The sequence below is a fragment of the Coregonus lavaretus genome (assembly GCF_964263955.1).
Source record: "Coregonus lavaretus genome assembly, contig: HAP1_SCAFFOLD_1722, whole genome shotgun sequence".
In the NCBI taxonomy this organism is placed as follows: Eukaryota; Metazoa; Chordata; class Actinopteri; order Salmoniformes; family Salmonidae; genus Coregonus; species Coregonus lavaretus.
Genome location: NW_028159998.1, coordinates 27,584 through 55,000, shown reverse-complemented (window position 1 = coordinate 55,000; position 27,417 = coordinate 27,584). Strand labels below are relative to the sequence as shown.

The window sequence follows — 27,417 nt, the reverse complement described above, 5'->3', positions numbered from 1 at the left end:
CTGGACACATCCTGTCCCCTGTCCTGTTACTGACCACTGGACACATCCTGTCCCCCGTCCTGTTACTGTTTTACTGACCACTGGACACATCCTGTCCCCTGTCCTGTTACTGACCACTGGACACATCCTGTCCCCTGTCCTGTTACTGACCACTGGACACATCCTGTCCCCTGTCCTGTTACTGACCACTGGACACATCCTGTCCCCTGTCCTGTTACTGACCACTGGACACATCCTGTCTCCCGTCCTGTTACTGACCACTGGACACATCCTGTCCCCTGTCCTGTTACTGACCACTGGACACATCCTGTCTCCTGTCCTGTTACTGTTTTACTGACCACTGGACACATCCTGTCCCCTGTCCTGTTACTGACCACTGGACACATCCTGTCCCCCGTCCTGTTACTGACCACTGGACACATCCTGTCCCCCGTCCTGTTACTGTTTTACTGACCACTGGACACATCCTGTCCCCTGCTGTTCTATGTTACAGACTGTCCAGTAAACACTGTCCATGTCTCTACATGACAGACCACCCTGTTCCACTGGTCACTAATCATTACTGACAACATTACCATCCTGTTCCACTGGTCACTAATCATTACTGACAACATTACCATCCTGTTCCACTGGTCACTAATCATTACTGACAACATTACCATCCTGTTCCACTGGTCACTAATCATTACTGACAACATTACCATCCTGTTCCACTGGTCACTAATCATTACTGACAACATTACCATCCTGTTCCACTGGTCACTAATCATTACTGACAACATTACCACCCTGTTCCACTGGTCACTAATCATTACTGACAACATTACCATCCTGTTCCACTGGTCACTAATCATTACTGACAACATTACCACTCTGTTCCACTGGTCACTAATCATTACTGACAACATTACCATCCTGTTCCACTGGTCACTAATCATTACTGACAACATTACCATCCTGTTCCACTGGTCACTAATCATTACTGACAACATTACCATCCTGTTCCACTGGTCACTAATCATTACTGACAACATTACCATCCTGTTCCACTGGTCACTAATCATTACTGACAACATTACCATCCTGTTCCACTGGTCACTAATCATTACTGACAACATTACCATCCTGTTCCACTGGTCACTAATCATTACTGACAACATTACCATCCTGTTCCACTGGTCACTAATCATTACTGACAACATTACCACCCTGTTCCACTGGTCACTAATCATTACTGACAACATTACCATCCTGTTCCACTGGTCACTAATCATTACTGACAACATTACCATCCTGTTCCACTGGTCACTAATCATTACTGACAACATTACCACCCTGTTCCACTGGTCACTAATCATTACTGACAACATTACCACCCTGTTCCACTGGTCACTAATCATTACTGACAACATTACCATCCTGTTCCACTGGTCACTAATCATTACTGACAACATTACCACCCTGTTCCACTGGTCACTAATCATTACTGACAACATTACCATCCTGTTCCACTGGTCACTAATCATTACTGACAACATTACCACCCTGTTCCACTGGTCACTAATCATTACTGACAACATTACCATCCTGTTCCACTGGTCACTAATCATTACTGACAACATTACCACCCTGTTCCACTGGTCACTAATCATTACTGACAACATTACCATCCTGTTCCACTGGTCACTAATCATTACTGACAACATTATTCACTATGCTGTCCCAACCAAGAACACTCTCCGGAGGGTTTTAGGTGTTCAGAGCAGCTTCACTTCGGTGTAGAATGTATGTTTAAAAAAAATATATATACAAAAAGACTACAGCCTGACATGGAAACATCAGTAACCTGTATGCTCATCCTAACAATGGATTAAAGCTGAGAAAAGAAAATAACACTCTTATTACTTACCGACAGCTGGTCCTAGACAACATCCTGATCCACTGACTGAACAGTGATGCTAGGGATGTGGCATCTTTCCCTTTCAAGATGATTTGATACGTATCTAGATACATGGACTCCAATACGGTACAGGATCCATACGTTTTAGTTTGAAACGATTCGGTTTGATTAGAGAACGAATCCATGCAATTCGATTCGAAGCGATACGATGTTGTTTGTTACATAAACAAAGTTTTGTTGCGTAAACAAATTAATTTTCTAAATTAAAATCTGCTGCTTATGGATCTGGGATGGATCTGTCTGAGCTGACGTGTTTGGATGGATCTGTCTGAGCTGACGTGTTTGGATGGATCTGTCTGAGCTGACGTGTTTGGATGGATCTGTCTGAGCTGACGTGTTTGGATGGATCTGTCTGAGCTGACGTGTTTGTTTGTGTGTGTGTGAATGACGTAGAATGCCTTCAGAAAGTATTCACACCCCTTGACTTTTTCCACATTTCGTTGTTACAGACGGAATTTAAAATGTATTAAATTGAGATTTTGTGTCACTGGCCTACTTACAAATAGGTGCATTCACCTTATAGCCAGTGGGATAACCACTTTACAATGTTTTCTTTTTTTTCTTTTTTTGGGGGGGGGGGGGGGTGGTTGGAGTAAAGGGGGGGGGTGGGGGTAGAAGGATTACTTTATCCTATCCCAGGTATTCCTTAAAGAGGTGGGGTTTCAAATGTCTCCGGAAGGTGGTGAGTGACTCCGCTGTCCTGGCGTCGTGAGGGAGCTTGTTCCACCATTGGGGTGCCAGAGCAGCGAACAGTTTTGACTGGGCTGAGCGGGAACTGTGCTTCCGTAGAGGTAGGGGGGCCAGCAGGCCAGAGGTGGATGAACGCAGTGCCCTCGTTTGGGTGTAGGGACTGATCAGAGCCTGAAGGTACGGAGGTGCCGTTCCCCTCACTGCTCCATAGGCAAGCACCATGGTCTTGTAGCGGATGCGAGCTTCAACTGGAAGCCAGTGGAGTGTGCGGAGGAGCGGGGTGACGTGAGAGAACTTGGGAAGGTTGAACACCAGACGGGCTGCGGCATTCTGGATGAGTTGTAGGGGTTTAATGGCACAGGCAGGGAGCCCAGCCAACAGCGAGTTGCAGTAATCCAGACGGGAGCTGTTTGTTTCACACAACAACAAAAATGTGCATCTTCAAAGTGGTAGGCATGTTGTGTAAATCAAATGATACAAACCCCCAAAAAATCAATTTTAATTCCAGGTTGTAAGGCAACAAAATAGGAAAAATGCCAAGGGGGGTGAATACTTTCGCAAGCCACTGTATAGCCAGATGAGAGTCGTGTCTCCGGTAGCTTACTTTTATTCCGATAAAACACAATTTTCAACAGCTCATAGATAACAATAATTTAGCAAATTACAAAGGTTGGCACTCTCAACTAATAAAGCCAAATATCGCGCAAGCAGTTTTAGCATTTGAATGGTGAAGGTGCTGCAAGATCAGGAACAGGCCGACTACCTCGCGTCGGTCAGCACATTAAGCTGGGCACGGTGCGCAGTTTGACTAGGCTACTGATATTGCCTGGGGTTGTTCGGCATGTAAAATGACTTGTAGATCAATGACTGTCAACACAGTTACATTCAGTTCCACACTGAAGGAAAGAGGACGCATCACAAAGATGAGATGTTTTTGGAAGGTAGAAAGAATGTAATATGAGCAAAATATTTTTAGTGAACCAGCGATTCGTAACCTTGGAATCGATTTTCTGACTCATGCATATGCTACATTTGGATTGGTTTGGGGTCTGCAGACCAATGCACTTGTATCTTAAACATTTGAATCGGGTACCGATTCGAATCATTGGTGAACGTTACACCGATTCATTTACTCTCCTGTCACAGCAATACTCTTGTGTCACTGATCACTGGTCAACTGACTACTCATCATTACTGACAACACCATTACTCACCATGACCATCACTGTCTCACCACCAGTGATGACTCTGTTAAAACACCCCTTAACCATCACCCTGTGTCAGCCGTGACATTTTACATTTACTGAAACTGACAGTGATTGGATCGTCTCTAACCAATCAGTGGATCAATGACGGCTCTGGCCCCAGCTCTGGCCCAACCCATTGGTATCTGGGACCAATCAGAATGGTCGGAATGTGTTCACATTCTACAAGACGTCAGGGAGGAAAGCAAATCCAGACTCACTGTGGAGAAGAAAGCCTAGTGGGCGTGGCGTCTGGCCGGAGCCGTGTGGAGCAAATACCATCCCCCCCAAGACATGCTAACCTCTCACCATGACAATAACAGGAGAGGTTAGCATGTCTTGGGGGGGATGGTGTAACCTGTCACCATGACAATAACAGGGGAGGTTAGCATGTCTTGGGGGGGATGGTGTAACCTGTCACCATGACAATAACAGGAGAGGTTAGCATGTCTTGGGGGGGATGGTGTAACCTGTCACCATGACAATAACAGGGGAGGTTAGCATGTCTTGGGGGGGATGGTGTAACCTGTCACCATGACAATAACAGGAGAGGTTAGCATGTCTTGGGGGGGTGGTGTAACCTGTCACCATGACAATAACAGGGGAGGTTAGCATGTCTTGGGGGGGGTGGTGTAACCTGTCACCATGACAATAACAGGGGAGGTTAGCATGTCTTGGGGGGGGGTGGTGTAACCTGTCACCATGACAATAACAGGAGAGGTTAGCATGTCTTGGGGGGATGGTCTCACCATGACAATAACAGGGGAGGTTAGCGTGTCTTGGGGGGGATGATATTTGTGTGTCTGTAACTCTCTCACTCATCATTATACATGATTATCCGTAACCATGGTAGCATTCACATTAATGTAGAAGTGTTTAGAAACATATTCTATTCTAATTTACAATAAAAGTGACTCCAAAATGACACAATATATTATTTACCATTAATGTTTTATTTTTTTTCTCACCTTTATTTAACCATATAAGCCAGTTGAGAACAAGTTCTCATTTACAACTGCGACCTGGCCAAGATAAAGCAAAGCAGTGCGATAAAATAATCTGAAACACAACCAAAACAAACAGCAAACGCATCCAACAAATTTGTAGAGTCATAATCTTGATGTAGTCATTGTGTGCTGTGAATATGGGACCAAATACTCAACGCTTTTGACAACTTTACTGTCCCAATACTTTTGGTCCCCTAAAATGGGGGGACTAAGAACCAAAAGTGCTGTGATTTCTAAACGGTTCACCTGATATAGATGAAAACACCTATAATTAAAGATGACAGTCTGCACTTTAACCTCATAGTCATTGTACAGATCCAAAACAACAAAACATGTGTCACTGTCCCAATACTTTTGGAAGCTCACTGTATAACTGCAATGATGACTGACAACCAGTTTAGAGCAGAATAAGTCTAAATGGGATCCTTGGGACGTCCCAACTCTGACGTCACCCCATTGAACCCCATTAAAACGGTTAAGGTAAGGGTAAAGGTTAGGGTAAGAGTAGGGGATAAGGTTAGGGTAAAGGTTAGGGTAGGAGTAGGGGATAAGGTTAGGGTAGGAGTAGGGGATAAGGTTAGGGTAGGAGTAGGGGATAAGGTTAGGGTAGGAGTAGGGGATAAGGTTAGGGTAAGAGTAGGGGATAAGGTTAGGGTAAGAGTAGGGGGTAAGGTTAGGGTAGGAGTAGGGGATAAGGTTAGGGTAGGAGTAGGGGATAAGGTTAGGGTAGGAGTAGGGGATAAGGTTAGGGTAAAGGTTAGGGTAGGAGTAGGGGATAAGGTTAGGGTAAGAGTAGGGGATAAGGTTAGGGTAAAGGTTAGGGTAGGAGTAGGGGATAAGGTTAGGGTAGGAGTAGGGGATAAGGTTAGGGTAAAGGTTAGGGTAGGAGTAGGGGATAAGGTTAGGGTAGGAGTAGGGGATAAGGTTAGGGTAAAGGTTAGGGTAGGAGTAGGGGATAAGGTTAGGGTAAGAGTAGGGGATAAGGTTAGGGTAAAGGTTAGGGTAGGAGTAGGGGATAAGGTTAGGGTAGGAGTAGGGGATAAGGTTAGGGTAGGAGTAGGGGATAAGGTTAGGGTAGGAGTAGGGGATAAGGTTAGGGTAAGAGTAGGGGATAAGGTTAGGGTAAGAGTAGGGGGTAAGGTTAGGGTAGGAGTAGGGGATAAGGTTAGGGTAGGAGTAGGGGATAAGGTTAGGGTAGGAGTAGGGGATAAGGTTAGGGTAAAGGTTAGGGTAGGAGTAGGGGATAAGGTTAGGGTAGGAGTAGGGGATAAGGTTAGGGTAAGGTTAGGGTAGGAGTAGGGGATAAGGTTAGGGTAGGAGTAGGGGATAAGGTTAGGGTAGGAGTAGGGGATAAGGTTAGGGTAGGAGTAGGGGATAAGGTTAGGGTAACGGTTAGGGTAGGAGTAGGGGATAAGGTTAGGGTAGGAGTAGGGGATAAGGTTAGGGTAACGGTTAGGGTAGGAGTAGGGGATAAGGTTAGGGTAAAGGTTAGGGTAGGAGTAGGGGATAAGGTTAGGGTAGGAGTAGGGGATAAGGTTAGGGTAGGAGTAGGGGATAAGGTTAGGGTAAAGGTTAGGGTAGGAGTAGGGGATAAGGTTAGGGTAAGGTTAGGGTAGGAGTAGGGGATAAGGTTAGGGTAGGAGTAGGGGATAAGGTTAGGGTAGGAGTAGGGGATAAGGTTAGGGTAACGGTTAGGGTAGGAGTAGGGGATAAGGTTAGGGTAGGAGTAGGGGATAAGGTTAGGGTAACGGTTAGGGTAGGAGTAGGGGATAAGGTTAGGGTAAAGGTTAGGGTAGGAGTAGGGGATAAGGTTAGGGTAGGAGTAGGGGATAAGGTTAGGGTTAGGGTTTAGGGTAGGAGTAGGGGATAAGGGTAGGAGTAGGGGATAAGGTTAGGGTAGGAGTAGGGGATAAGGTTAGGGTAAAGTTTAGGGTAGGAGTAGGGGATAAGGTTAGGGTAGGAGTAGGGGATAAGGTTAGGGTTAGGGTTTAGGGTAGGAGTAGGGGATAAGGTTAGGGTAGGAGTAGGGGATAAGGTTAGGGTTTAGGGTAGGAGTAGAGGATAAGGTTAGGGTAGGAGTAGGGGATAAGGTTAGGGTAACGGTTAGGGTAGGAGTAGGGGATAAGGTTAGGGTAAAGGTTAGGGTAGGAGTAGGGGATAAGGTTAGGGTAGGAGTAGGGGATAAGGTTAGGGTAAAGGTTAGGGTAGGAGTAGGGGATAAGGTTAGGGTAGGAGTAGGGGATAAGGTTAGGGTAAAGGGTAGGAGTAGGGGATAAGGTTAGGGTAAGGTTAGGGTAGGAGTAGGGGATAAGGTTAGGGTAGGAGTAGGGGATAAGGTTAGGGTAGGAGTAGGGGATAAGGTTAGGGTAGGAGTAGGGGATAAGGTTAGGGTAAGAGTAGGGGATAAGGTTAGGGTAGGAGTAGGGGATAAGGTTAGGGTAAGAGTAGGGGATAAGGTTAGGGTAAAGGTTAGGGTAGGGGATAAGGTTAGGGTAGGAGTAGGGGATAAGGTTAGGGTAACGGTTAGGGTAGGAGTAGGGGATAAGGTTAGGGTAACGGTTAGGGTAGGAGTAGGGGATAAGGTTAGGGTAGGAGTAGGGGATAAGGTTAGGGTAGGAGTAGGGGATAAGGTAAGGGTAAAGGTTAGGGTAGGAGTAGGGGATAAGGTTAGGGTAACGGTTAGGGTAGGAGTAGGGGATAAGGTTAGGGTAGGAGTAGGGGATAAGGTTAGGGTAGGAGTAGGGGATAAGGTTAGGGTAGGAGTAGGGGATAATGTTAGGGTAAGGTTAGGGTAGGAGTAGGGGATAAGGTTAGGGTAGGAGTAGGGGATAAGGTTAGGGTAAGGTTAGGGTAGGAGTAGGGGATAAGGTTAGGGTAGGAGTAGGGGATAAGGTTAGGGTAAATGTTAGGGTAGGAGTAGGGGATAAGGTTAGGGTAGGAGTAGGGGATAAGGTTAGGGTAGGAGTAGGGGATAAGGTTAGGGTTAGGGTAGGGAAGTCCCAAGGATGCCGGATAGCACTAACCCTTCAGCGCTGCTGCAGGAACACTCCAGATCCTAGTTAAATAATAATAATATTTACATATTTAATAATAATAATAATAATATGCCATTTAGCAGACGCTTTTATCCAAAGCGATTACAGTCATGTGTAGCGCCGTGCTCTACCAGCTGAGCTACAGAGGTTCAGGTCACAGCCCTGGTTATGTCTAACGCTAGGAACTGTTACATGCCATTAGGGAACCTCTTTATCACACGATGTCACTTTGATAGTGCTATATTCAAAGCTCAGCTGTCCCAACTGTTAGTTGTAGGCTCTTGTAGTTGTAGGCGCACCTCTTTAAGGAATACCTGGGATAGGATAAAGTAATCCTTCTACCCCCCCTTACCCCACCCCAAAAAATAAACAAAATAACATATTGTAAAGTGGTTATCCCACTGGCTATAAGGTGAATGCACCAATTTGTAAGTGGCTCTGGATAAGAGCGTCTGCTAAATGACGTGAATGTAAATGTGGGCTATATTCCAGTCTCCCCCTGCTGGCTGGTATGCAGCATTACATCCCTGTCCCATCACAGGGCTGGCTAGCTTTATCTTTATGACTGGAGTCAGCCGACTATGTATTTATGGCTGTTATATTTACAGCCAGAGTATTTCTGGAGGGCTCCCTGCCTGTTTGGTTTCCCCAGAGGTCTTGTGGCTGGTTTGGTATGAACAGTTGGTAGGCCTATGGCTGGAGTATTTCTGGTGTAGTTGTTGCGCTGGTTTCCCTTCGAGTGTTCTGAACCAGTTGGTATGGCGATGTCATGTCATGGCCTTAGAGTAACTTTTTTTTTTTTTTTTTACATTTTAGTCATTTAGCAGACGCTCTTATCCAGAGCGACTTACAGTTAGTGAGTGCATACATTTTCATACTGGCCCCCACGTGGGAATCGAACCCACAACGCTGGCGTTGCAAGCGCCATGCTCTACCAACTGAGCTACAGGGGACTAAATCTTACTAGTAATTATATTTCTGTGTTTCTGACTGGGGGTGGAGTTCAGGAGGGGTTGAACTACTACACCACTACTGTAGTAAAAGGTTCAAATAAGACAAGTGTAATCAAATCCAAACGTAATCATCACAACAACAGGTGTAGACCCACAGTGAAATGCTGACTTACGGGTCCTTTCCAACAACGCAGAGAGAAAAAGAGAAATAATATAAAAATAATAACACGGGGAATAAAAACACAATGAGTAACGATAACTTGGTTATATTCACGGGGTAGCAGTACTGAGGCAATGTGCAGGGTTACGAGGTAATTAAGGTAGATATGTACATATAGGTAGGGATAAAGTGACTAGACAACAGGATAGATAATAGACAGTAGCAGCAGTATACTGTAGGTAGGGATAAAGTGACTAGACAACAGGATAGATAATAGACAGTAGCAGCAGTATACTGTAGGTAGGGGTAAAGTGACTAGACAACAGGATAGATAATAGACAGTAGCAGCAGTATACTGTAGGTAGGGGTAAAGGGACTAGACAACAGGATAGATAATAGACAGTAGCAGCAGTATACTGTAGGTAGGGGTAAAGTGACTAGACAACAGGATAGATAATAGACAGTAGCAGCAGTATACTGTAGGTAGGGGTAAAGTGACTAGACAACAGGATAGATAATAGACAGTAGCAGCAGTATACTGTAGGTAGGGGTAAAGGGACTAGACAACAGGATAGATAATAGACAGTAGCAGCAGTATACTGTAGGTAGGGGTAAAGTGACTAGACAACAGGATAGATAATAGACAGTAGCAGCAGTATACTGTAGGTAGGGGTAAAGTGACTAGACAACAGGATAGATAATAGACAGTAGCAGCAGTATACTGTAGGTAGGGGTAAAGGGACTAGACAACAGGATAGATAATAGACAGTAGCAGCAGTATACTGTAGGTAGGGGTAAAGTGACTAGACAACAGGATAGATAATAGACAGTAGCAGCAGTATACTGTAGGTAGGGGTAAAGGGACTAGACAACAGGATAGATAATAGACAGTAGCAGCAGTATACTGTAGGTAGGGGTAAAGTGACTAGACAACAGGATAGATAATAGACAGTAGCAGCAGTATACTGTAGGTAGGGGTAAAGTGACTAGACAACAGGATAGATAATAGACAGTAGCAGCAGTATACTGTAGGTAGGGGTAAAGGGACTAGACAACAGGATAGATAATAGACAGTAGCAGCAGTATACTGTAGGTAGGGGTAAAGTGACTAGGCAACAGGATAGATAATAGACAGTAGCAGCAGTATACTGTAGGTAGGGGTAAAGTGACTAGACAACAGGATAGATAATAGACAGTAGCAGCAGTATACTGTAGGTAGGGGTAAAGTGACTAGACAACAGGATAGATAATAGACAGTAGCAGCAGTATACTGTAGGTAGGGGTAAAGTGACTAGACAACAGGATAGATAATAGACAGTAGCAGCAGTATACTGTAGGTAGGGGTAAAGTGACTAGACAACAGGATAGATAATAGACAGTAGCAGCAGTATACTGTAGGTAGGGGTAAAGTGACTAGACAACAGGATAGATAATAGACAGTAGCAGCAGTATACTGTAGGTAGGGGTAAAGTGACTAGACAACAGGATAGATAATAGACAGTAGCAGCAGTATACTGTAGGTAGGGGTAAAGGGACTAGACAACAGGATAGATAATAGACAGTAGCAGCAGTATACTGTAGGTAGGGGTAAAGGGACTAGACAACAGGATAGATAATAGACAGTAGCAGCAGTATACTGTAGGTAGGGGTAAAGTGACTAGACAACAGGATAGATAATAGACAGTAGCAGCAGTATACTGTAGGTAGGGGTAAAGTGACTAGACAACAGGATAGATAATAGACAGTAGCAGCAGTATACTGTAGGTAGGGGTAAAGTGACTAGGCAACAGGATAGATAATAGACAGTAGCAGCAGTATACTGTAGGTAGGGGTAAAGTGACTAGACAACAGGATAGATAATAGACAGTAGCAGCAGTATACTGTAGGTAGGGGTAAAGTGACTAGGCAACAGGATAGATAATAGACAGTAGCAGCAGTATACTGTAGGTAGGGGTAAAGTGACTAGACAACAGGATAGATAATAGACAGTAGCAGCAGTATACTGTAGGTAGGGGTAAAGTGACTAGACAACAGGATAGATAATAGACAGTAGCAGCAGTATACTGTAGGTAGGGGTAAAGTGACTAGACAACAGGATAGATAATAGACAGTAGCAGCAGTATACTGTAGGTAGGGGTAAAGTGACTAGACAACAGGATAGATAATAGACAGTAGCAGCAGTATACTGTAGGTAGGGGTAAAGTGACTAGACAACAGGATAGATAATAGACAGTAGCAGCAGTATACTGTAGGTAGGGGTAAAGTGACTAGGCAACAGGATAGATAATAGACAGTAGCAGCAGTATACTGTAGGTAGGGGTAAAGTGACTAGACAACAGGATAGATAATAGACAGTAGCAGCAGTATACTGTAGGTAGGGGTAAAGTGACTAGGCAACAGGATAGATAATAGACAGTAGCAGCAGTATACTGTAGGTAGGGGTAAAGTGACTAGACAACAGGATAGATAATAGACAGTAGCAGCAGTATACTGTAGGTAGGGGTAAAGTGACTAGGCAACAGGATAGATAATAGACAGTAGCAGCAGTATACTGTAGGTAGGGGTAAAGTGACTAGACAACAGGATAGATAATAGACAGTAGCAGCAGTATACTGTAGGTAGGGGTAAAGTGACTAGACAACAGGATAGATAATAGACAGTAGCAGCAGTATACTGTAGGTAGGGGTAAAGTGACTAGACAACAGGATAGATAATAGACAGTAGCAGCAGTATACTGTAGGTAGGGGTAAAGTGACTAGACAACAGGATAGATAATAGACAGTAGCAGCAGTATACTGTAGGTAGGGGTAAAGTGACTAGACAACAGGATAGATAATAGACAGTAGCAGCAGTATACTGTAGGTAGGGGTAAAGTGACTAGACAACAGGATAGATAATAGACAGTAGCAGCAGTATACTGTAGGTAGGGGTAAAGTGACTAGACAACAGGATAGATAATAGACAGTAGCAGCAGTATACTGTAGGTAGGGGTAAAGTGACTAGACAACAGGATAGATAATAGACAGTAGCAGCAGTATACTGTAGGTAGGGGTAAAGTGACTAGGCAACAGGATAGATAATAGACAGTAGCAGCAGTATACTGTAGGTAGGGGTAAAGTGACTAGACAACAGGATAGATAATAGACAGTAGCAGCAGTATACTGTAGGTAGGGGTAAAGTGACTAGGCAACAGGATAGATAATAGACAGTAGCAGCAGTATACTGTAGGTAGGGGTAAAGTGACTAGACAACAGGATAGATAATAGACAGTAGCAGCAGTATACTGTAGGTAGGGGTAAAGTGACTAGGCAACAGGATAGATAATAGACAGTAGCAGCAGTATACTGTAGGTAGGGGTAAAGTGACTAGACAACAGGATAGATAATAGTCAGTAGCAGCAGTATACTGTAGGTAGGGGTAAAGTGACTAGACAACAGGATAGATAATAGACAGTAGCAGCAGTATACTGTAGGTAGGGGTAAAGTGACTAGACAACAGGATAGATAATAGACAGTAGCAGCAGTATACTGTAGGTAGGGGTAAAGTGACTAGACAACAGGATAGATAATAGACAGTAGCAGCAGTATACTGTAGGTAGGGGTAAAGTGACTAGACAACAGGATAGATAATAGACAGTAGCAGCAGTATACTGTAGGTAGGGGTAAAGTGACTAGACAACAGGATAGATAATAGACAGTAGCAGCAGTATACTGTAGGTAGGGGTAAAGTGACTAGACAACAGGATAGATAATAGACAGTAGCAGCAGTATACTGTAGGTAGGGGTAAAGTGACTAGACAACAGGATAGATAATAGACAGTAGCAGCAGTATACTGTAGGTAGGGGTAAAGTGACTAGACAACAGGATAGATAATAGACAGTAGCAGCAGTATACTGTAGGTAGGGGTAAAGTGACTAGACAACAGGATAGATAATAGACAGTAGCAGCAGTATACTGTAGGTAGGGGTAAAGTGACTAGGCAACAGGATAGATAATAGACAGTAGCAGCAGTATACTGTAGGTAGGGGTAAAGTGACTAGACAACAGGATAGATAATAGACAGTAGCAGCAGTATACTGTAGGTAGGGGTAAAGTGACTAGACAACAGGATAGATAATAGACAGTAGCAGCAGTATACTGTAGGTAGGGGTAAAGGGACTAGACAACAGGATAGATAATAGACAGTAGCAGCAGTATACTGTAGGTAGGGGTAAAGGGACTAGACAACAGGATAGATAATAGACAGTAGCAGCAGTATACTGTAGGTAGGGGTAAAGGGACTAGACAACAGGATAGATAATAGACAGTAGCAGCAGTATACTGTAGGTAGGGGTAAAGGGACTAGACAACAGGATAGATAATAGACAGTAGCAGCAGTATACTGTAGGTAGGGGTAAAGTGACTAGACAACAGGATAGATAATAGACAGTAGCAGCAGTATACTGTAGGTAGGGGTAAAGTGACTAGACAACAGGATAGATAATAGACAGTAGCAGCAGTATTCATCAGTCTTATGGCTTGGGGTTAGAAGCTGTTCAGGGTCCTGTTGGTTCCAGACGTGGTGCATCGGTAGTGCTTGCCGTGCGGTAGCAGAGAGAAAAATCAATGACTAGGGTGGCTGGAGTCTGACATTTTTTTGGGCCTTCCTCTGACACCGCCTGGTATAGAGGTCCTGGATGGCAGGGAGCTTGGCCACAGTGATGTACTGGGCCACCCTCTGTAGCGCCTTGCGGTCGGATGCCGAGCAGTTGCCATACCAGGCTGTAATGCAACCGATCAGGATGCTCTCGATGGTGCAGCTGTAGAACGTTTTGAGGATCTGAAGGCCCATGCCGGATCTCCTGAGGGGGAAGAGGCGTTATTGGAGTGGGTCTAGGGTTTCTTGGATGATGGTGTTGATGTGAGCCATGACCAGCCTTTCAAAGCATTTCATGGCTACAGACGTGAGTGCTACGGGGCGATGAGTCATTTAGACAGGTTACTTTAGTGTTCTTGGGCACAGGGACTATGGTGGTCTGCTTGAAACATGTAGGTATTACAGACCAGGTCAGGGAGAGGTCAGTGAATACACGTGTCAGCTGGTTAGCGCATGCTCTGAGTACGTCCTCCTGGTAATCCGTCTGGCCCCGCGGCCTTTTGAATGTTAATCTGTGTAAAGGTCTTACTCACATCAATCAACTGACTATGTAAATAAATAATAAGATATGCAGAACACTGTTATAGTGCAGAACAAGTAGGCTAAAACAGTGTCACTACACAAGAAGAAGAAGTTATTGTAATGTTGTCGTCGGCTGGAGCGGCTTTATATGTATTTCAATCAATCAACCGATCACCTCTGACCCTTCTCGCCTCTGACCCTTCTTTTCTCTAGGATTCGTTAAAGGAGTACCCGTGTGGAGGGGAACACACCCCCAGCCCCATCGCCTCTGCTGTTCCCCTGTCAGCCAACCCTTCTCTCACCAGGGAAACTCTACTCACCGCTGTCACCACCGCTACTGAGGCCGGCCACACCATCGCTCTGCTGGGGGACAAGAAGGGATGGCTGCATAAGGTATACACACGCGCACCATCGCATTGCTCCAACGTCCTGGGTTCATTTCCCACATGGATCTTCAGTACATACTAAATGTACTGAAAGTTGCTTTTTATAAAAAGTGTGTGAAACCTGTACCCATAGCTGCCCATTGAAACCTGTACCCATAGCTGCCCATTGAAACCTGTACCCATAGCTGCCCATTGAAACCTGTACCCATAGCTGCCCATTGAAACCTGTACCCATAGCTGCCCTTTGAAACCTGTACCCACAGCTGCCCTTTGCAGATAAGGTTGCCCACCTCTGACTTTCACCTCCATTAGAAACATGGACACCCATGAGCTAGACTTGGCCCTTGGTCCTCTGTAGCTCAGCTGGTAGAGCACGGTGCTTGTAACGCCAAGGTAGTGGGTTCGATCCCCGGGACCACCCATACACAAAAAAATGTATGCACGCATGACTGTAAGTCGCTTTGGATAAAAGCGTCTGCTAAATGGCATATTATTATTATTATTATTATATTATTATTAGTAATGTGTTAATCACTATTCAGTTAACCACTAGCACAGTTAACCACTAGCACAGTTAACCACTAGCACAGTTAACCACCAGCACAGCTCCGCAGGCAGGCAGGCAGGCAGGCAGGCAGGCAGGCTGGCATCCACAGATAGGTCATTAACATGAAACATGTTGCTAATGTGAATTATGGATGAAAGCAGATCCAACTCAGCACCACACTGCCTAGAGCTGCCTGCTGTTCCTTAGCTTAAATACCCTCGCCTCCCACACACACTCCAACTAGACACACACACACACTAACGACACACACACACACACTAACGACACACACACACACACTAACGAGACACTGAGACACTCCCTAATCACACGCACGCATGCGCACACACACACCACACAAACACACACACTAACAAGACATTCTCTCATCACACACACACACACACACACACACACACACACACACACACACGGGCCTGCTGTGATATGGTGGTGGGAACAGGGGGAACCAGAGAGACACAAGGAATTGTTCATTTGATTGTTAAATAATGCAACTATGTGAGAACAATAAATGTTGTGAACAGTTTTTTGCATTTCGCCGTTATATTGAGTGAGGAAGCAATATGTGAAAACTGTTGTGGAAATCTGCAGAGCTCGACTACAACACCCACGATGCAATGCCCTCTCTAGAAAGGCTGTCTACGAACAATACCAAAAGTCAACATGTGAAGTAGCTAGTTGTAAAATCCCTGACGCTAACTGCACTGTCAATTTAGGAGTATACTAGCAGCATGCATTGTGAAACATGAAAGCATTGTAGTTGTTTACAGTGTATCATCATGGTGGTGTGTGTCCCACCATTTTTCGGTTAAAGTGACCAAAAGCATAGTAATTTATGGTAGTCACATAATGCAACATTGACTTCTCGCTCTGCAATGGCAAAGAGTAGTACATTTACATTTACATTTTAGTCATTTAGCAGACGCTCTTATCCAGAGCGACTTACATCAGCAATTAGTAGGCCTAGTACCCCTGTTAAACCCCTTTAGATCATAGTGAAAAACCACAACACACAGGGTCTGGTAGTGGTACTGAACCCTGTTAAACCTTGGGACCTGGATGAGAAGAATGAAGGGAGTCTATCACCTTGAAGATAAGGCTTCTCTCTTCAATACCGTTTTCAGTTGGCTCTCTCTCATTCAACTGACTAGGCTACTCCTGTACAATTCTAAATAGCCAACATACTAAAAAAAAAAAAAAAATGTTGTAAAAGGGTATTAATTAACATCTTATCTCATGTTCATCAAGTCATTCTTCTTTTAAGGTCCTTACTACTGAATGGTGTCTGTTCCAGGTGCGTTGGAGTCAAAATAAGAATACTGGAATAGATGGAGACCCCGCACGCTGTCGAAAAAATGAATAAATCCCCAAAAGAGGCTTGAATGCAAAATGTAGATGTTAATTAAAACATCATGCCATGGTGCCCAAAATATCATAGTGCAAGAAAGTGCATGAATGAAAGGTGAAAACAAAACACAAACGTTTCGACCTCTGGTCATCGTCAGTGTGAATGTTGGCATCATGTCATTCTCAACATATCCCTCACAACAACACATTACAATGTTTCCCTTTGTTTACACTCTCTGTGTGAACATTCATTTGGAGTCCTCTGTCGCCATGACTATGACAGGTTAGCTTGACTGGAGCTAACGTTTGCCGACGTTAGTTTCTAGGCTAACTGACTATTATAGATTAAACTATCAAAACGTCATAAAAAAAAATACAATAATATCGTTACACTTCGGTTAACTTGGTGTTTCTCATCCTATGCTTTTTATAACTCACTCACCGTGAAGATAAGGTTTAAAATAATGTGTTTATCTGGTTCTTCTCTTCAGTTTTCAGTTGGCTCAACTGACTCACTGACTAGGCAGGCTTGCACGAGAGCCACTGTAGAGTGAGAGCGCTTGAAGCAACCACTAGAGCGAGCGGCTCCCTCTGCAGGCCGAAACAAGCACAACACCCCTTGACTAAAAATAAATAATGACATAATGCCAACGATTAGGCTACCATATATCCGACATTCTCCCACATTTCTAGTTGACAGAAAGTATTACCCCTTTTTGACAGGAACTATTTCCCTTTTCCTTTGATGTTACAGACACACTAGAACCTGCCTCTGACTATCAGAAACTTGCCCACAGTGGCGTGTATTCATGGATGCCAATGGAAGTCTGTCTTCCCCCAATAAAATGAAGATGAAAAAAAAACATAAAATATATTTTGTCTTTCTGTGTTTCATAATTTTACTTCAATTCGCAAGAGGCTAATGGCGCCGGAGGAGATGGCTGTCGTTTTACGGGCTCCTAACCAATTGTGCTATTGTGTGTGTTTTTTCGCGTTATTTGTAACTTATTTTATACATCATGTTTCTGCCACCGTCTCTTATGACCGAAAAGAGCTTCTGGATATCAGGACAGCGATTACTCACCTCGTACTGGACAAATAATTTTTTCTTTAACGAGTCGGACGCAAAGGATTAACTTCAGACACCCGACAAGGCCCAAATCCCCATCATTCACATGAAGAATAGACAGAGATATCGGGGACGTAGGTCGGGGTGCCTAGTAAGGAACCGACGGCGAGTGGGTAATCTGCCTCTACCATCAGTCCTATTAGCCAACGTCATTGGATAACAAAATAGACGAGCTACGATCACTAATATCCACCAACAGGACATTAAAAACGGTTTTTACCTCATTTCTACCAGCATGTTAAATGTGCAACCAGAGGAAAAAAAACTCTAGACCACCTTTACTCCACACACAGAGACGCGTACAAAGCTCTCCCTCGCCCTCCATTTGGCAAATCTGACCATAATTCTATCCTCCTGATTCCTGCTTACAAGCAAAAACTAAAGCAGGAAGCACCAGTGACTCGGTCAATAAAGAAGTGGTCAGATGACGCAGATGCTAAGCTACAGGACTGTTTTGCTAGCACAGACTGGAATATGTTCTAGGATTCTTCCGATGGCATTGAGGAGTACACCACATCAGTCACTGGCTTCATCAATAAGTGAATCGATGACGTCGTCCCCACAGTGACTTTACGTACATACCCCAACCAGAAGCCATGGATTACAGGCAATATCCGCACTGAGCTAAAGGGTAGAGCTGCCGCTTTCAAGGAGCGGGACTCTAACCCGGACGCTTATAAGAAATCCCGCTATGCCCTCCAACGAACCATCAAACAGGCAAAGTGTCAATACAGGACTAAGATCGAATCGTACTAAACCGGCTCCGACCCTCGTCGGATGTGGCAGGACTTACAAACTATTACAGACTACAAAGGGAAGCACAGCCGCGAGCTGCCCTGTGACACAAGCCTACCAGACGAGCTAAATTACTTCTATGCTCGCTTCGAAGCAAGCAACACTGAAGCATGCATGAGAGCATCAGCTGTTCCGGACGACTGTGTGATCACTCTCCGTAGCCGATGTGAGTAAGACCTTTAAACAGGTCAACATTCACAAGGCCACAGGGCCAGACGGATTACCAGGACGTGTACTCCGAGCATGTGCTGACCAACTTGCAAGTGTCTTCACTGACATTTTCAACCTGTCCCTGACCGAGTCTGTAATACCAACATGTTTCAAGCAGACCACCATAGTCCCTGTGCCCAAGAACACCAAGGTAACCTGCCTAAATGACTACCGACCCGTAGCACTCATGTCTGTAGCCATGAAGTGCTTTGAAAGGCTGGTCATGGCTCACATCAACACCATTATCCCAGAAACCCTAGACCCACTCCAATTTGCATACCGCCCCTATTGCACTCCACACTGCCCTTTCACACCTGGACAAAAGGAACACCTACGTGAGAATGTTATTCATTGACTACAGCTCAGCGTTCAACACTATAGTGCCCTCAAAGCTCATCACTAAGCTCAGGATCCTGGGACCAAACACCTCCCTCTTTAACTGGATCCTGGACTTCCTGACGGGCCGCCCCCCAGGTGGTAAGGGTAGGTAACAACACATCTGCCAAGCTGATCCTCAACACGGGGGCCCCTCAAGGGTGTGTGCTCGGTCCCCTCCTGTACTCCCTGTTCACCCATGACTGCATGGCCAGGCATGACTCCAACACCATCATTAAGTTTGCTGACGACACAACAGTGGTAGGCCTGATTACCGACAACGATGAGACAGCCTATAAGAAGGATGTCAGAGACCTGGCCGTGTGGTGCCAGGACAACAACCTCTCCTTCAACGTGATCAAGACAAAGGAGATGATCATGGACTACAGGAAAAGGAGGACCGAGCACGCCCCCATTCTCATCGACGGGGCTGTAGTGGAGCAGGTTGAGAGCTTCAAGTTCCTTGGTGTCCACATCAGCAACAAACTATTATGGTCCAAACACACCAAGACAGTCGTGAAGAGAGCACAACAATTCCTATTTCCCCTCAGGAGACTGAAAAGATTTGGAATGGGTCCTCAGATCCTCAAAAAGTTCTACAGCTGCACCATCGAGAGTATCCTGACTGGTTGCATCACTGCCTGGTATGGCAGCTGCTCGGCCTCCGACCGCAAGGCACTACAGAGGGTAGTGCGTACGGCCCAGTACATAACTGGGGCCAAGCTTCCTGCCATCCAGGACCTCTATACCAGGCGGTGTCAGAGGAAGGCCCTAAAAATTGTCAAAGACTCCAGCCACTGTAGTCATTGACTCTTCTCTCTGCTACCGCACGGAAAGCGGTACCGGAGCGCCAAGTCTAGGTCCAAAAGGCTTCTTAACAGCTTCTACCCCCAAGCCATAAGACTCCTGAACAGCTAATCATGGCTACCCGGACTATTTGCATTGTCCCCCCCCACCCCACCCCCTCTTTTACGCTGCTGCTACTCTGTTTATTATCTATGCATAGTCACTTTACCTCTACCTACATGTACATATTACCTCAATTACCTCGACAATTACCCCCACACATTGACTCTGTACCGGTACCCCCTGTATATAGTCTCATTATTGTTATTTTACTGTTGCTCTTTAATGATTTTTATTTTTATTTTTATTTATGTATTGTTTACTTAACACTTATTTTTCTTAACATAAGTCTGACACCAACAGTCAGATCAGCAATAAGACTGATAAATACAGTTGAAGTCGGAAGTTTACCAACACTTAGGTTGGAGTCATTAAAACTTGTTTTTCAACCACTCCACACATTTCTTGTTAACAAACTATAGTTTCGGCAAGTCGGTTAGGACATCTACTTTGTGCATGACACAAGTAATTTTTCCAACAATTGTTTACAGACAGATTATTTCACTTATAATTCACTGTATCACAATTCCAGTGGGTCAGAAGTTTACATACACTAAGTTGACTGTGCCTTTAAACAGCTTGGAAAATTCCAGAAAATTATGTCATGACTTTAGAAGCTTCTGATAGGCTAATTGACATCATTTGAGTCAATTGGAGGTGTACCTGTGGATGTATTTCAAGGCCTACCTTCAAACTCAGTGCCTCTTTGCTTGACATCATGGGAAAATCAAAAGAATTCAGCCAAGACCTCAGGAAAAAAAATTGTAGACCTCCACAAGTCTGGTTCATCCTTGGGAGCAATTTCCAAACGCCTGAAGGTACCACGTTCATCTGTACAAACAATAGTATGCAAGTATAAACACCATGGGAGCACGCAGCTGTCATACCGCTCAGGAAGGAGACGCGTTCTGTCTCCTAGAACAACAGCAAAGGACCTTGTGAAGATACTGGAGGAAACAGGTACAAAAGTATCTATATCCACAGTAAAACGAGTCCTATATCGACATAACCTGAAAGGCCGCTCAGCAAGGAAGAAGCCACTGCTCCAAAACCGCCATAAAAAAGCCAGACTACGGTTTGCAACTGCACATGGGGACAAAGATCATACTTTTTGGAGAAATGTCCTCTGGTCTGATGAAACAAAAATAGAACTGTTTGGCCATAATGACCATCGTTATATTTGGAGGAAAAAGGGGGTCGCTTGCATGCCGAAGAACACCATCCCAACCGTGAAGCATGGGGCTGGCAGCATCATGCTGTGGGGGTGCTTTGCTGCAGGAGGGACTGGTGCACTTCACAAAATAGATGGCATCATGAGGAAGGAAAATTATGTGGATATATTGAAGCAACATCTCAAGACATCACTCAGGAAGGTAAAGCTTGGTCGCAAATGGGTCTTCCAAATGGACAATGACCCCAACCATACTTCCAAAGTTGTGGCAAAATGGCTTAAGGACAACAAAGTCAAGGTATTGGAGTGGCCACAAAGCCCTGACCTCAATCCTATAGAAAATGTGTTGGCAGAACTGAAAAAGCTTGTGCGAGCAAGGAGGCCTACAAACCTGACTCAGTTACACCAGCTCTGTCAGGAGGAATGGGCCAAAATTCACCCAATTTATTGTGGGAAGCTTGTGGAACGCTACCCGAAACATTTTACCCATTGTTGAGGATCAGCGTGGAAGATGTTTTGCTGCCTACCCTCACCACCTGGGGGCGGCCCGTCAGGAAGTCCAGGATCCAGTTGCAGAGGGAGGTGTTCAGTCCCAGGGTCCTTAGCTTTAGTGATGAGCTTGGAGGGCACTATGGAGTTGAACGCTGAGCTGTAGTCAATGATGAGATGCGAGCTTCATAAGTAAATTATAAATTTCAAGCAATTGACATATCAAAAGACCAGTATGCCTATGCTAGTAATTGTTGCTTGATGCCTCATTGCTGGTGAGCTTGCAAAGTAAACAGTTCATATTCTTGATCACCATTTTTTTGGGGAGCTGCATATTTATTATGGCCGTCCTCTCTCCCTACAATGTGATGTTTGCTCTGCACCCGATCCTATAGTGGTAAAGAAAATCAGCAATCTGTTCGCTAGCTCTGCTGATTGACAGTTTGCTGATCCAATCAGAGGGCCGAGTGTGCGTTTCACTAGCCAATCTGTTGCACGTTTATTTATTTTTTGCAAGGGCGATGCTGTGGCTACTGTCTCCAGCTGTGTGTGGAGAGTAATCCACAGAGACTATGTGCCACAAAATGAGACAAAACATTACAAAACCAGATCATTTCAAGTCATCAGTCTCAAGTCAAAGTCAAATTTGTGACTCAAGTCAGACGCGAGTCCAAGTCATGTGACTCGAGTTCACAACTCTGACACTGTATGTATGGTACTAGCCTGGTCCCAGATCTGTTTGTGCTCTCTTGCCAACACACCATAAATAATCTTCACTTTTTCTTCTCTATGTGGTCAGGTATTTCTCCAGCCTGACACAACAGGGACATTGTATCAGAGTGTATTGGTGGACCAGGACAGTCCAGTCAACGCTGACCTACTCCTGGACCAGTCTGGACAGAATGTCTACGTCCTCACTGACAGCAAGGTAACGTCTAGCCCCTATCCTTAGACCCTAACCCCTAGCCCCTATCCTTAGACCCTAGCCCCTATCCTTAGACCCTAAGCCCTAGCCCCTATCCTTAGACCCTAACCCCTATCCCCTATCCTTAGACCCTAACCCCTAGCCCCTATCCTTAGACCCTAACCCCTAGCCCCTATCCTTAGACCCTAACCCCTAGCCCCTATCCTTAGACCCTAACCCCTAGCCCCTATCCTTAGACCCTAACCCCTAGCCCCTATCCTTAGACCCTAACCCCTAGCCCCTATCCTTAGACCCTAACCCCTAGCCCCTATCCTTAGACCCTAACCCCTAGCCCCTATCCGTAGACCCTAACCCCTAGTCCCTATCCTTAGGCTCTAACCCCTAGCCCCTATCCTTAGACCCTAACCCCTAGTCCCTATCCTTAGACCCTAACCCCTAGCCCCTATCCTTAGACCCTAACCCCTAGTCCCTATACTTAGACCCTAACCCCTAGCCCCTATCCTTAGACCCTAACCCCTAGCCCCTATCCTTAGACCCTAACCCCTAGCCCCTATCCTTAGACCCTAACCCCTAGCCCCTATCCTTAGACCCTAACCCCTAGCCCCTATCCTTAGACCCTAACCCCTAGCCCCTATCCTTAGCCCCTAACCCCTAGCCCCTAACCCCTAGCCCCTAACCCCTAGCCCCTAACCCCTAGCCCCTATCCTTAGACCCTAACCCCTAGCCCCTATCCGTAGACCCTAACCCCTAGCCCCTATCCGTAGACCCTAACCCCTAGCCCCTATCATTAGACCCTAACCCCTAGCCCCTACCCTTGACCCTAACCCCTAGCCCCTACCCTTAGAGAGAGAGAAGCACCAGATCATCAGCAAACAGTAGACATTTGACTTCAGATTCTAGTAGGGTGAGGCCAGGTGCTGCAGACTGTTCTAGTGCCCTCGCCAATCCGTTGATATAGATGTTGAAGAGGGTGGGGCTTAAGCTGCATCCCTGTCTCACCCCACGGCCCTGTGGAAAGAAATGTGTGTGTTTTTTGCCAATTTTAACTGCACACTTGTTGTTTGTGTACATGGATTTTATAATGTCGTATGTTTTCCCCCCAACACCACTTTCCATCCGTTTGTATAGCAGACCCTCATGCCTCTCTTTTCCTTTGTCTCTCAGGTGTCCAAGGTGGCTGTGTCTCAGTGTGAGCAGCAGCCTGACTGCCAGGCCTGTCTGTCCGTCAGAGATCCTTACTGTGGCTGGTGTGTCCTGGAGGGAAGGTACTGTACACAGCTACTCTTCCTGGGGTTTATTATGGATCCCCATTAGTTCATTAGGCAGCAGCTACTCTTCCTGGGGTTTATTATGGATCCCCATTAGTTCCTGCCAAGGCAGCAGCTACTCTTCCTGGGGTTTATTAAGGATCCCCATTAGTTCCTGCCAAGGCAGCAGCTACTCTTCCTGGGGTTTATTAAGGATCCCCATTAGTTCCTGCCAAGGCAGCAGCTACTCCTCCTGGGGTTTATTATGGATCCCCATTAGTTCCTGCCAAGGCAGCAGCTACTCTTCCTGGGGTTTATTATGGATCCCCATTAGTTCCTGCCAAGGCAGCAGCTACTCTTCCTGGGGTTTATTATGGATCCCTGTTAGTTCCTGCCAAGGCAGCAGCTACTCCTCCTGGGGTTTATTATGGATCCCCGTTAGTTCCTGCCAAGGCAGCAGCTACTCTTCCTGGGGTTTATTATGGATCCCCGTTAGTTCCTGCCAAGGGAGCAGCTACTCTTCCTGGGGTTTATTATGGATCCCCGTTAGTTCCTGCCAAGGCAGCAGCTACTCTTCCTGGGGTTTATTATGGATCCCCGTTAGTTCCTGCCAAAGGCAGCAGCTACTCTTCCTGGGGTTTATTATGGATCCCCATTAGTTCCTGCCAAGGCAGCAGCTACTCTTCCTGGGGTTTATTATGGATCCCCGTTAGTTCCTGCCAAGGCAGCAGCTACTCTTCATGGGATTTATTATGGATCCCCATTAGTTCCTGCCAAGGCAGCAGCTACTCTTCCTGGGGTTTATTATGGATCCCCATTAGTTCCTGCCAAGGCAGCGGCTACTCTTCCTGGGGTTTATTATGGATCCCCATTAGTTCCTGCCAAGGCAGCAGCTACTCTTCCTGGGGTTTATTTTGGATCCCCATTAGTTCCTGCCAAGGCAGCAGCTACTCTTCCTGGGGTTTATTATGGATCCTCATTAGTTCCTGCCAAGGCAGCAGCTACTCTTCCTGGGGTTTATTATGGATCCCCATTAGTTCCTGCCAAGGCAGCAGCTACTCTTCCTGTGGTTTATTATGGATCCTCATTAGTTCCTGCCAAGGCAGCAGCTACTCTTCCTGGGGTTTATTATGGATCCTCATTAGTTCCTGCCAAGGCAGCAGCTACTCTTCCTGGGGTTTATTATGGATCCCCATTAGTTCCTGCCAAGGCAGCAGCTACTCTTCCTGGGGTTTATTATGGATCCTCATTAGTTCCTGCCAAGGCAGCAGCTACTCTTCCTGGGGTTTATTATGGATCCCCATTAGTTCCTGCCAAGGCAGCAGCTACTCTTCCTGGGGTTTATTATGGATCCCCATTAGTTCATTAGGCAGCAGCTACTCCTCCTGGGGTTTATTATGGATCCCCATTAGTTCCTGCCAAGGCAGCAGCTACTCTTCCTGGGGTTTATTATGGATCCCCGTTAGTTCCTGCCAAGGCAGCAGCTACTCTTCCTGGGGTTTATTATGGATCCCCATTAGTTCCTGCCAAGGCAGCAGCTACTCTTCCTGGGGTTTTATTATAGATCCCCATTAGTTCATTAGGGGCTTGTTGATAGTGTTATCTCCTCTAGGGCCTCTAGGGACCTGCCTTGTTGATAGTGTTATCTCCTCTAGGGCCTCTAGGGACCTGCCTTGTTGATAGTGTTATCTCCTCTAGGGCCTGTAGGACCTGCCTTGTTGATAGTGTTATCTCCTCTAGGGCCTGTAGGGACCTGCCTTGTTGATAGTGTTATCTCCTCTAGGGCCTGTAGGGACCTGCCTTGTTGATAGTGTTATCTCCTCTAGGGCCTGTAGGACCTGCCTTGTTGATAGTGTTATCTCCTCTAGGGCCTGTAGGACCTGCCTTGTTGATAGTGTTATCTCCTCCAGGGCCTGTAGGGACCTGTCTTGTTGATAGTGTTATCTCCTCTAGGGCCTGTAGGACCTGCCTTGTTGATAGTGTTATCTCCTCTAGGGCCTGTAGGACCTGCCTTGTTGATAGTGTTATCTCCTCTAGGGCCTGTAGGACCTGCCTTGTTGATAGTGTTATCTCCTCTAGGGCCTGTAGGACCTGCCTTGTTTATAGTGTTATCTCCTCTAGGGCCCGTAGGGACCTGCCTTGTTGATAGTGTTATCTCCTCTAGGGCCTGTAGGGACCTGCCTTGTTGATAGTGTTATCTCCTCTAGGGCCTCTAGGGACCTGCCTTGTTGATAGTGTTATCTCCTCTAGGGCCTCTAGGGACCTGCCTTGTTGATAGTGTTATCTCCTCTAGGGCCTGTAGGACCTGCCTTGTTGATAGTGTTATCTCCTCTAGGGCCTGTAGGGACCTGCCTTGTTGATAGTGTTATCTCCTCTAGGGCCTGTAGGGACCTGCCTTGTTGATAGTGTTATCTCCTCTAGGGCCTGTAGGGACCTGCCTTGTTGATAGTGTTATCTCCTCTAGGGCCTGTAGGGACCTGCCTTGTTGATAGTGTTATCTCCTCTAGGACCTGCCTTGTTGATAGTGTTATCTCCTCTGACCCACACATACACACTGTTAAAACCCCTTTTCCTCTGTCACACATTTCCATGTTAACTTGTGTTTATACCGTTGACACAGATGTACTCGTAGACTGGAGTGTAGTCGTGAGGGCCAGGCCAACCACTGGCTGTGGAGCTGCCAGCCTGCCAACCAGCCTGCCGACCAGCCTGCCAACCAGCCTGCCAACCAGTGTGTGACTGTTCAGAGCCTGAAGCCTGCCATACAGAGCAGAGAGGAGAAGACTGAGGTGGGTTACAGATCTTCAACAGTCTAGTATATGTAGAAACATTGTGTGACAGATCTGTGGGAGGAGATTTGATGGAGTAACTCAGTGGAGGTGCCTGGGCTGGTCTAGTGGGTAATGTCTGGTGGGTAATGTCTAGTGGGTAATGTCTAGTGGGTAATGTCTGGGCTGGTCTAGTGGGTAATGTCTAGTGGGTAATGTCTAGGGGGTAATGTCTGGGCTGGTCTAGTGGGTAATGTCTGGACTGGTCAAAGGGGTAATGTCTGGGCTGGTCTAGGGGGTAATGTCTAGGGGGTATTGTCTGGGCTGGTCTACTGGGTAATGTCTAGTGGGTAATGTCTGGGCTGGTCTAGTGGGTAATGTCTAGTGGGTAATGTCTGGGCTGGTCTAGTGGGTAATGTCTGGGCTGGTCTAGGGGGTAATGTCTGGGCTGGTCTAGTGGGTAATGTCTAGTGGGTAATGTCTGGGCTGGTCTAGTGGGTAATGTCTGGGCTGGTCTAGGGGGTAATGTCTGGGCTGGTCTAGTGGGTAATGTCTAGGGGGTAATGTCTGGGCTGGTCTAGTGGGTAATGTCTAGTGGGTATTGTCTGCGCTGGTCTAGTGGGTAATGTCTGGGCTGGTCTAGTGGGTAATGTCTGGGCTGGTCTAGTGGGTAATGTCTGGGCTGGTCTAGTGGGTAATGTCTAGTGGGTAATGTCTGGGCTGGTCTAGTGGGTAATGTCTAGTGGGTATTGTCTGCGCTGGTCTAGTGGGTAATGTCTAGTGGGTATTGTCTGGGCTGGTCTAGTGGGTAATGTCTAGTGGGTAATGTCTGGGCTGGTCTAGTGGGTAATGTCTAGTGGGTAATGTCTGGGCTGGTCCTGCAGTACATGTGGT

The 27,417-nt window shown here is 45.9% G+C and overlaps 1 protein-coding gene across 1 annotated transcript in view; it reads left to right on the top strand.

Annotated features, from left to right (window-relative positions):
* The window catches only part of LOC311122283 (plexin-B3-like), a gene marked incomplete at its 3' end in the record, with an annotated part of 58,835 nt that overhangs the window by 7,322 nt on the left and 24,096 nt on the right, over positions 1–27,417 (top strand). The window contains exons 3-6 of the mRNA XM_084196670.1: positions 14,421–14,600; positions 22,383–22,511; positions 23,673–23,773; positions 26,376–26,544. Of these exons, the coding sequence (XP_084052796.1) occupies positions 14,421–14,600; positions 22,383–22,511; positions 23,673–23,773; positions 26,376–26,544 (579 nt within the window). The remainder of the gene's footprint in view (positions 1–14,420; positions 14,601–22,382; positions 22,512–23,672; positions 23,774–26,375; positions 26,545–27,417) is intronic.